At 38.3% G+C, this 12,190-nt stretch overlaps 1 protein-coding gene across 2 annotated transcripts in view; it reads right to left on the bottom strand.

Annotated features, from left to right (window-relative positions):
* Positions 1-5,210: 5,210 nt before the first annotated feature.
* LOC127432174 (tetratricopeptide repeat protein 37-like) overlaps positions 5,211-12,190 on the bottom strand; it is a 31,599-nt gene continuing 24,619 nt past the window's right edge. For both annotated transcript variants that reach the window (XM_051683033.1, XM_051683041.1), the window contains exons 39-41: positions 10,697-10,827; positions 9,588-9,717; positions 5,211-7,784 (exon numbers count right to left, since the gene is read on the bottom strand). In XM_051683033.1, the coding sequence (XP_051538993.1) occupies positions 7,707-7,784; positions 9,588-9,717; positions 10,697-10,827 (339 nt within the window). In that variant the 3' untranslated portion in view covers positions 5,211-7,706. The remainder of the gene's footprint in view (positions 7,785-9,587; positions 9,718-10,696; positions 10,828-12,190) is intronic.

Raw genomic sequence — 12,190 nt, 5'->3', positions numbered from 1 at the left:
GACAAGTCTAAATTACATCAATCACAGCTGCAATTAAAGCATCTCAAACCTTTACGTCTTAACATGCAAGTCAAACTGAAAAAAATTCAAAATGAGCAAGGATCAGTTCTAGGGAAGATGTCAAAAGAACCATTTTGCGAAGTGGGACCTCCATGGATCGGACTTGTTGGTCCAGCACATCCCATATCTGCTCAATCGGATTGAGATCTGGGGAATTTGAAGGCCAAGTCAACACCTTGAACTCTTTTTCATGTTTCTCAAACCATTTCTGAACAATTTTTGCCGTATGGCAGGGCGCATTATCCTACTGAATGAGGCCACTGCCATCAGGGAATACCATTGCCATGAAGGGGTGTACGTGGTCTGCAACAATCTTTAGGTAGGTGGTACGTGTCAAAGTAACACCAACATGAATGCCAGGACCCAAGGTTTCCCAGCAGAACATTGCCCAGAGCATCACACTGCCTCCGCTGGCCTGCTTTCTTCCCATGGTGCATCCTTCTGCCATCTCTTCCCCAAGTAAATGATGCATACACACACAGCCGTCCACATGATCTAAAAGAAAATATGATTCATCAGACCAGGCCACCTTATTCCATTGCTCCACGGTCCAGTTCTGATGCTCACGTGCCCACTGTAGGCACTTTCGGCGGTGGACAGGGGTCAGCAGCTACACAGCCCCATACGTAGCAACCTGCGATGCACTGTGTGTTCTGCCACCTTTTTTATCATGCAATTTGTGCTACAGTAGCTCTTCTGTGGGATTGGACCAGATGGGCTAGCCTTCGCTCCCCACGTGCATCAATGAGCCTTGGGCGCCCATGACCCTGCTGCCGATTCACCAGTTGTCCTTCCTTGGACAATTTTTGGATGGTACTAACCACTGCATACTGGGAACACCCCACAAAACCTGCCGTTTTGGAGATGCTCTGACCCAGTCATCTAGCCATCACAATTTGGCCCTTATCAAAGTCGCTCAGATCCTTACGCTTGCCCATTTTTCCTGCTTCCAACACATGAAATTCAAGGACTGACTGTTCACTTGCTGCCTAATATATCCCACCCCCTGACAGGTGCCCTTGTAACGAGATAATAAATGTTATTAACTTCACCTGTCAGTGGTTTTAATATTGTGGCTGATCAGTGTAAAAACGAAGGCTTGATGAGCTATGGAAAAACAATTATGAATCTGGATATAGCTTTTGTTAAACCACATCAATCTTTCCATCTAAAAGGACAAAATGTGGCTGCACTCAAGGTACATTCTCCGACAAAGAAGCTATTAATTAAAACAACAACAATTTAAATAATTACTTCTGCATTATTATGGGAGAATTACTGAAGTCTGTAAAATTGTGATAGCAGTGACTGACTGCTGATATGAGCAACTCATGTCCGCTAGACAAGAACAATCCACTGTCTCCCCAGGTGCTGGAAGCACAGATTAATGAGAGAGACAGCCTTGCTGCAGGGACGACATTTGCAGTGAAGAGCTTGGATCACAAGAACATGACTGGTATTAGGGATCTCAGAGGCAGAGTAGCAAGGTCGCAGTGTGCAAGATCATGTATACCACACATATGACATTCATGGTGAAATTACAAAGATTATATTTATTGTATGCTCACATGCACAGTGTTGGGTGGTAATGGACTACAGTACATATAATCTTTTTTATGTAATCAGATTACAAAAAAATCAAGTGATTGTAATTAGATTATTAATTTTTTTTTTTTTTACCAGTTTACAGTTACAGATTGCCGTTCCAGATTAGTTAGATTACACTTTTTGTAGAATTCATGATTACATATGGATTGCATTATCTATCAGTTTTGACTTTAAAAGAGTCACCCAATTGCTGTTTGACTTCATGTTTACCAATTTTAGTCTAGTGCAATTTGTAATCAGTAGCAGATTACATTTAAGAGGTAATGTACCCAGCAGAAAACAAAACACATTGGCCACAACTTCTCAATTTTTACTATCTTCCACATTTGAGTATAACAGTAAAGGCACCAAAACTATGAAATTACACAAATACTATTTGTCAAATAACGGTATGGAAATTTTATTGTCACCAAAATCATCAAACAAATCAAAACTACTGTATCTAAGGCGTTTCAACCTGGGATGCTGTTTAAACAGTATTGATGGAGTTCCCATGTATAATGCCCACTTGTTGGCTGCTTTTTCTACACTATGTGGTCAAACTCATCCATTTAAAAAAAAAATAAAATTCAATTTTAAATCAAAACCTTACTTTTGTAAAGAAATTCATATGTTGGCAGAATATATGTCTGTACAATTATTTCAAACGAAGCATAAGCTCTTAGAACAAGGTTTTTAAGGTAATTAGAAACTCAGTCAAGAATTCAGTCAAGTGTGTCCAGAATTTAGACTGGTTGTGTACATACACTCTTACATGCCCTTTGTCCTACTCAGCTAGCATAGTGCAAAAGAAGATAAAGGCTCTATATCTTCCAGTTTGTGGAAATGTGTATTACACCTCCCAACATGCCTTGATTTGGAACTGAAAGTATATAATACTTCCCTGTACTATTAAAGTGATTATGAATGATTGTGACAAGTGGCAATAATGTAAATGAGATTTTATAACAATGACGTTGAAAATGTTATTACCATTCATGTGTAGGATAATGTGTATATCCAAATAAACAGCTTAGTGAACTTGAATGCCTTTTTGATATTTGTATATCCAAAAAGCACAATATTTATATCTAAATTAATCTGAAAATAGACAGAGAACAGAAAGTCAGCAGTGCCTTACAGGCGTTAACACAGTAGGCTGAGCATGATAACATGAACTGACTGAATTGTTTGCCGGCTGTATGACCTATGACTTTTCTCTGACCATAAGATCACATCCACCCACCCCCCATCACACATTAACAGTAAATCTATTAATTAACCCATCTGGAATGAGAGAGATCTAAAATACTTTTTTTCTTCAGGGCACAAACAAGATTTATGATGTGTTCTCTTTATATTTGCCTTTAATCTTCGGCCAGACTTGGACACCCTTTGCCACCTTCTGCTAAATAAACCAAACCAACTTTTGAGAATATGAAAAACATAGTCATAGTAGTTTTCTTACAAAAGTTCATCTTGAATTACTTAATGTCTTAGGTGTGATGTTAGTACTGCTAAACTGTCAGCTGATATTGGTGTTGGTGGGTGGAACATCCTAAATCTCCAATGGGAAGAGAGTGAGTTGTGCTCTGGGCTGGAACTGAAGCTGAGAGACATGGAGCTGAAGGTGAGACATTGTGACCAGAGCAGTGAAAGTGTGTGATCGTTCATACTTAGATTAAATTGAATTCTACATTAATTACCAAAATGTTTTCCATGAAAGCCATTTCTTTTAATATAAGCATTGCACAAAACAGTCTGTGTTCTCTCCATTAGGACCCTTAAAAAATACTATGGCAGTGCCATGGTAAAGTGATGATATTTTATGGTAAAACCTTGGTACTTTGATAAATACAGTTGATGCAAAAAAAATTACCATATTCATATATTATAATTCATATTCTATCTACTATTTTTAAAGATATATTTAATTTGGTACTTCAAAGAATAGCATGGTACTACCAAAAATATAAATTTACAATGGTAAAATAATAATAAAACCTATGTGCTTTTGTTATGAGCATGGCTGTATTTGTCGTCTTCTACATTCTAGGCAGAAGCAAATAAATGTTTTGACCAAGCCAGTATGCATACAAATAAAATATGAAATTGCATCATCCGTAGCACACGTCTCTCTTACTGGGGATTGGGAAATTGCAACGTTGTCATCCAAATAAACTGGAGTCCCTGCATGGCATAACGCCACCTTAACATTGATTGCAGTGCATTAGCTCTGGGGAATGGTCACCAGCCGCCATATAGGTAACTGAAAATGAAAAAGGAGTAGAACCGCCAGTGTCTGTGTCAAATGCACATGGGAACACTAGCTCGTGCACACTGATGTCAAAACATCCCGATCAACATTATTCGCAAGAAAGATGTTATTGCATATATGGTTTTTAGCCAGTGTACTATATCAACATAGTGTGATATAGTGAAGACCTAGAAAGAAAATTAGAACAAAGTAGATGTGATGGCAATCTTAAAACTTTGTTAAATTCATCTCTTATTCTTTTTGTGTCAACTCTCTCAGGAAATAGGAAAACTAGACACCTCACTTTCAGAGAAGTTGATCTCTCAGAGGAATGCCACTGGAGATTTACAGAAGGAAATGCAACAACTGGAAGTATGCAATTATCAATACTGAAAATATTTGTTTCATACAGTTGAGTATAGCTTATATTAAGAGTTCCTGATAAAATATAAAGAATGACAGAATTAATAATATAGACTTGTATTGGGAATGTTACTGATTATGCACCTATTTTAAAACAACAACAAAAAAGCATCACCTTTGTTGCTCAAACTTCAAGAAAGGGATTTGAGAAAAAAAAATCGTAAAGATTTACACTGAAGGAGTAACCCGAACCGTATCTAGGGACCACCATCTGGTTGTAATAAACTTTAATGACAATAATATTTGCAATTATAACTAAGGGTTTTCTTAATTTAATATCTGGATATCACAAAATCTATATATGTGATCCAGAATATCACACCTATTGACAGGCCTGACATCTGTTATTACAATTCTTACCCAAAGACCGGAAATGTGCAGTTAATTGCGATGTAAATGGAGAAACTTGTAAATGGCCTGGTGTTTTAGCACGAAACAGCTCCCAGGGGAGCTCAGTGACTCACCAGATGTGGCTTCAAATAGTGCAATTGCCAGTCTACAGTACATGCAGCCACATGAGCCATCATGGCATAAGCAAGGTGAATGCTCTTTGTGACAATATTAGCTCCTGACTATGCAATGTGGAGCACAGATGGCAGTTTTTGTTTGCTGAAATGGAGCCTTGCCCATCATCCCAGTGGAAAAACTTATTTTCATAGTGTGACAAAATCAAAGCAATTGGCTGGCAATGCTTCCAGTGTTATGTAATTGTGGTGAGTCAAGACAGCGTACACTGACTCTAATGAAGAGCACCATATGGGCAAAAGAAAAACAAACACACTGAAAAAGTAGCCAGAAACTATTGCTCAAGCTTTACTCTAAGAGTTAGACTCATGAGTTTAGCTTTTACATCACAATTAATAGTTTTTTATTTTATTTAAAATGGTCATTTTCAAATGGTCCTTGTGCATAACAAGCAACCCTAACATAACCTGCAACACAGCCATGAATTAATGGGTGCTTGACAAATACCATGGATTTCAACCTTAAAATTTTAAGGGAAAGTGTATATTCTAAGAGTTGAAACTGGCCACCAATACATTTCTCACACATTTTGATCAAGTTTTTTTAAATGGTCCTGTGGTTTGTCAAATAAATGTTTTAGAAGTGCTTGTATTTCAGTCATATATTATACGTACAGTACTGTGCAAAAGTTTTAGGCAATGAAAAATGTCACATAGTCAGGATGTCTTCAAAAATAATGCCATAAACAGTTTCATTCATCAGTTAACATCATACAAAGAGTGAGAGTCCCCCAGCCACTGGGGGTTGCGTCAGGAAGGGCATCTGGGGTAAAACCTGTGCCAAGTTAAATATGCGGATCATGGATGGTCCGCTGTGGCGACCCCTAACAGGAGCAGCCAAAAGAAGAAGAAGAGTTAACACCATACAAAGTTCAGTAAACATTAAAAAAGCTAAATCAATATTTGGTGCGACAACCTTTGCCCTAAAAAAAAGAAGAAAAAAAAAAGAAGCAGTAGTCTATATTTCATTTAAACAAATGTTGTTTAATTGGGGAAAATAGAGTGCAGTTAGAATACAATTTCTAGTCTTTTGGAACCACTTAACCAAGCTTAATATACACATGGGTGTGCTTAAACACTTTTAAACTAAGCCTACTGGCTACCTTCTGGCGTGGCAGCTTTGACATTTATTTGTCTATAACATTTCTTTTCAACCACACAATTTGAAAGGGTTACTGACTTACAGACAGGCATTTAATAGAAAAGACCCAGCAAAAGCTAAATGAATCATTGTAACCTACAGCCTCAAAATGTACATGAGTTTCCCTCTCAAATTCTCTTTGAGTTTCTGGTGTCAGACTGAGGGTAGTTGATGCATTATAAATGAGACATCTAACACATATTTCCTGCCAGAGAGTCAATGCTCCCAAAAGGCTGGGCCCTTAAAGTTTGAGAGAGGTGATCTCTATCATTCTGTTTGTCAGGGTTCCAGGCCGTTCATGATGCCACTGCATCTCTAAAACGCATCGGTGACACCAAAGCCAAGCTGGATAAGTGAGAGATACAAAGAGACATCAGACAGATCCAGAGAAACATGATGGGGCTGAAGTAACTCTGAGACCTTAAAGATACTGTACTGGAATATTCTTTTAAAAGACACACTGATTCTTGCTGGAATAGGTAACATTCACCAAGTATGATTCAGCAGAATGTGGACAGATGGACAATACAATCAAACAAGCTCTACACTTGTTTACTAGATTGAAAAGGGATTTAAGCTGGTCTCTGTGAGGTAATTTACTGAATTTTCTTACTGCCAATCTCTGAGAAAAATCTCTATTTGAACTGGGCCAAGACTTTAAAATCAGATAGTGAGTGAACAATCACAGTTAATGCACTTCAATCAGGGTGTAATTACGGCAAACCCAAGATTGGATACAAATCCTCATGTGGGGTCGATACTGAAAGATTAAATGTTTTTTGTTTGTCCGCACATCCCCAGGCCAAATATCGATTATAACAAATGCTCGAATAAATAAATGCCTGTGTTTTCATTCAATTGTCCAAGCCACCAATGCAAATTACAAATACAATGTGTATTTGCAAAGCATAAATATACAAACACAACAAACCGTTGTTATTATTTCCCTCTCCATTTCTCTTCTCCCCTGCATGATTTCATATTTCAGAGATACAATTGGTTGTTGCAGTATACCGCAGGTCAGTCCCTGACAGAGATGCATAAAGTCAGTTATTAGGAAATGACAGTGGGGTAGCATTAAAAAGAGAAGTCCATTGTTTCTGCTTGTGCATCTGTAGACCACATGCACGCTTGTGCATAGAAGAAAAGGAAACTCTTCAAAAGCTTCTCTGACCATAAATAGGCAATTTGAAGGTCACTGTATTTTCAAACATGCACAATGGTGATTTTGGACCCAATGCAATGGCCACGGTTTCGTTGCAGGAAGTGCTTTTGAGTTTGAGTTACAACAGCAATAGTCGGGCAAGCCTTTTGGTTATAATACTGATGAAAATAAATGTCATTGGGAGAAGGCAAAGAAAATTATTCATACATTAACGTAATTTTTCATGTGTCAATGACATGATAGAATTGACAACATGACATAAACTCATTCAATTATACCATAAAATGCCCATAAACTGCTTTTCAAATGGTCAGTCACATTGATCAAGTGCTTCTTTACTTTAATCCACATACCATTTCATGTTTTTATGTAATAAATGAGTTATTGGTGATGTCAAGACTATCAAATTTGTAAACACATTACCACAATATTGATCGTGGATCAGTGAGTAAACTGCTGTTAGACAGAATGAGAAGTAGAAAAAGGAGAACAGCTGAAGCTGCAGTTGGCTGTTGAATCCTGGGGGATTTTGAGAATGGGTGGAACATCTCAGCTGAATGGGTAGAGTCGCCTGTGGAAATCCACCAGTCTGCTATCTCCTGCTGCTGTAGCCTCCACCAGCAGGGACTACACAGAGAAGACATAAAATACAAAGATTCATGACTATTTTTTAATACAAAGCAAGAGCTCATGATTCATTTCATCAACTGTATATTAGAGTTTCCAAATGCCAGTTTGCTGTTCTTTAGTTAGTCTTACAGCTTTAAAAATTAAAGATGGAGTGTGTAATTTCTGCGCCACTAGTGGCACCAAATGGAATTGCAAATATTTGCATTTACATTTAGCAGATGCTTTTATCCAAAGCGACTTACAAATGAGGCACATAGCAAGCAATTTGTCATACAAAGTTTAACAACATCTGCAGTGTACTGCCAAGTTCTCAAGGTTCTCTGCGCTAGCACAGAAGAAAGAGACAGAAGGATTTTTTTTTTTTTTGTACATTACGTGCAAGTTAAGTGCAATAGTAAGTGTAATTAATGTGGGTTTGTTAAGTGCTCACGAAACAGATGTGTTTTAAACTGGTTCTTGAATGTTGAGATGGTATCATCAGATCGTGTGGAGGTTGGAAGTTCACTCCACCACAGGGGAGCAGAGAAAGTGAACGATCGTGAAATAGACTTTGAGCCTCTTTGTGATGGGACCACCAGGCGCTGCTCGTTCATAGACCGCAGAGAGCGAGTTGGAGCATAGACCTGGAGAAGTGAACTGAAGTAAGAGGGTGTGGTTCCATTGGCTGTCAGAGTCAAAGCCTTCAATTTGATGCAGGCAGCTACAGGTAGCCAGTGGAGTGAAATCAAGAGTGGGGTGACATGAGCCCTTTTTGGCTGATTGAAGACCAGATGCACTGCTGCATTCTGGACCATCTGCAGTGGCTTAACTGTGTTAGCTGGGAGGCCAGCCAACAGAGCATTGCAGCAGTCCAGTCTTAAAATTACCAGAGCTTGGAACAGGAGCTGTGCAGCATATTCAGACAAAAAAGGTCTGATTTTAATGGTGTTGTAAAGTGAAAATCTGCAAGACCGGGCAGTTGATGACATTTTGGCGGTGAAATTAAGCTGGTCATCTATCACAACTCCCAAGTTCTGGGCTGTTCTGATTGGTGTTAGTGTAGTTGAACCAAGATGAATAGTGAGGAACGAGCTGAGACAGTAGGGTCATCAGGCTGGTACGACAGGTAGAGCTGCGTATCATCTGCATAGTAATGGTAGGAAAAGCCACGTGCCTCAATGATCGGTCTGAGTGATGTTGTGTACATCGAAAAGAGGAGGGGTCTAAGCACTGATCCTTGAAGAACACCAGTGATCAGCAGGTGTGTCTTGGACACCTCTCCTCTCCAGGAGACCTTGAAAGATCTGCCAGTGAGGTATGACTCAAACCATCTAAGCACAGTTCCTGTGATTCCTAGGTCAGAAAGGGTGGACAGGAGGATCTTGTGGTTCACACATAACTAATGAATTCAAACAGGTTTCCCTAACACTCCTCCTCTAGCATTGGTCGGTCTAAACAGGTAGTCAATTGGTTAAGACAATGTTGCTGTGTTGAGTTGTTCAGGATACTCAAACAAATAGAGCCATGTTTTAACAGCGCTACATTGTTTACACTTTTCAGAGAAATTAACTTACTAATGGCTTACTTATAGCTGTCTCAGCATATTAAACTGGAAGAGGACAAAGCATTTTAACATCAAACAATTACACACTTCACCTTTAAAAAATTATATAATAAAATAATTTAATAAATATGATAAAATACTGTATCTGTTTTGATCAGTATTTCAAACCAACACATCAACACTCATCATTTAATATAATTAAGGAAAGGGAGCCAAAGTTTTTCATTAGTTTCAACAGAGTGAGCACATTTGCTCACATCTATCAGCTCCAGGTCATCTTTGGAGTGCAGGTGACGCAGGAGGTACCAGCGTGCCACAGATACCACACTTTCAGATCTCCCAGAGGCTGACATATAAACAATCCTCTCCAAAAGACGACGGGTTTCCCTACAGAAGAACAAACCATAATCAACAATCTGATCCTAACAATGATGATGGCAACGGTGACAACTAGGGATGTCAAAAGTAACGGTACTAAAATATCAATACTAAAATAAAAAAGAAAATGCTGCTTTTACACCAAAATGCTGCCAATTGTTGCGTCAGAGCTGGTGCTCGACCAGAGGAATTGTGAAGCAATCAGAAAAAGAGCGTTCAAGCATTACAGTAAATGCGGTCCTATGACTTGGTCCTATGACACATGACAGGTCAAATGCGCTTGATGGTCAAAATGCCCGTAAGAGGCGGAATTAATGTAAACACAGAAATGAGTGCAAACAGATGGAACAAAACAATCAGATGTCAAAAGAGCAGATCTGAGCATTAGACCTTGCAGTGGCAGTCTATTATATTGTTAATATATTAACAAAACAACAACAATGAAAAGAGAAACCACTCACTTCTGTATTGAAAATAAAACCTTAACTAATGTTTTTGCTTTTTTATTACTGTTCTCAGTTTACTTGGTTCTATAACTGTTTACCTGAGTAGTCACTTTAAAAAATGTGAAGAAATGTCTACAGATTTGAGAAACATGAAGGAAACAACACAAGGAGTGTGTTCAATGGCATATACATTTTTTGCTGTGCTATCCAAATTGGTATTGAGAATCGTGAAACTTTACTGGTATTGGTACAGATTACAGAAATTGTGGTGATGTGACAACCCTAATGACAACAAATTAAAATTGAATACGTAATATATGTACTATTACCTTAGACTAAATGCAAAGAATGCAATGCCAATACAAGGCAAATAATGGAATACAAACATGAAGCAAAGGGCAACACATGTATAATGATCTGCTTGTTTAAAATATAAATAAATGTGGACAGCTGATATAACAAAGACCTCGGCTAGATGCTAATATCCTCTCATATGCAGAGAAAGACTGGCACAAACATGCATGCCCTGTGTAAGGCCCTACCTGGCACCCATCTTGATGGAGAACTGCAGTAACGCCTGAAAGAGCAAAGCTACTGGAGAGACGCCCATCTTTAAAACTTCAGTGCTGGCCTCCAACACCAGATCCTTCCACTCAGAGACACACACACCAGCCTGCAGAGCAGAAATACACACACATTAGCTATCTAAATGAGGACATACCATACACTTTAATTGTTTTAATAAAAAGTGAATAATAATGACTACAGACTAGAAGTATAAAAAGTATTATTTATGAATTGATTTTTCAACTAAAATTTCCCTGAATGTCCCCAAAGGGAGTTTTTGTCAGATGTAGCTCATTTTGGGGACATTTTTACATACACACATAAGTACATACACACACACACACACACACACACATGAGCCAGTTAAATCTCTTCAATCAATGTTTACTACAAATTGCATTATAACATATTTTGGTCAATAAACTTTATATCAAACCTCTAAGACAAACCTCTACTATTTGTTAGTCATTACAAAAACCCCAAAAAACACTGGAGACAATGCATTTTAGATAGAGGATTAGTTGTGAACAACCATCATGCAAGTGTTATAAAACAAATACTTGAGAATTTTAGATGAGTGTTAGCTGGCCGCGTTCAGACTAATATGTGATTGGAGCTGGGATACGCTAAAGAATGACACACTTTAATTTGAAGTAATGAGAGGCGAGCCACAAAGTGTCGAATTCAATTTAACAGGCTAGGCTGGAGTCAGCTAAAATGAAGGCAGTCAGCTGACAAGGGAGGTATAGTTAGAAAAGGAGGGGAGGGGGAATAGACAAAATGCAAATGAGAGAGGGAGAGACGGAGGAACGGGAGAGAGAAAGATGCAAATGCTGCAACAAAAAATTAGCAAAAAAAAAAGTTGCCTAAGGGTGCTGCAAGAGAGTTTAGCCAAAAATAATAATGTCTTTTAATTAGCGGTCATACAGACACTCGACAAATGGAATGAGCAGGTACACGTGTACTTTTATAGTCAACAGCTTCGAATATGGCACATCCAGTCATAATTTAGAGTCCGAATTTGTTTTATCTAAAAATAAGTTTTAAAATACAATATAATAGTATTGTGGACAATGAACAAATGGTATTTTCACACTGACCTCAGTTACTATCTATAAACTTAGGTTAGGAGCTTATGGAGAATTGTATGTAGATCCTTATTCAGTCTTAGCTAAATATCTGACATCAATCGAATATGTTGGCCCAAACCCGCAGTGGGTGATCAGATGAATTCTGATTCTAATAATCTTATGTTTACCTTTCCACTACTAGACTGTCAACAGCAATGTAATAGGACTCCTCTCTCTTGTTCGTCAGCTTTGCCCCTGACTGTCTCCCGTGCAACAGTGCATGTTTGTTAAAACAACCTTTAATAGCCGTCTGTTTAAACAGCTAGTCTTCTATGAGTACCGTTGAATAACACACACTAAGCTCATCAGTTCAGAATGCTGTTTTGTTCGCCGAGAAAA

This window comes from Myxocyprinus asiaticus, chromosome 4 (genome assembly GCF_019703515.2).
Source record: "Myxocyprinus asiaticus isolate MX2 ecotype Aquarium Trade chromosome 4, UBuf_Myxa_2, whole genome shotgun sequence".
NCBI classification, from domain to species: Eukaryota; Metazoa; Chordata; class Actinopteri; order Cypriniformes; family Catostomidae; genus Myxocyprinus; species Myxocyprinus asiaticus.
The sequence above is the reverse complement of the archived record's forward strand: the minus strand, read 5'-3'. Positions and strand labels throughout refer to the sequence as shown.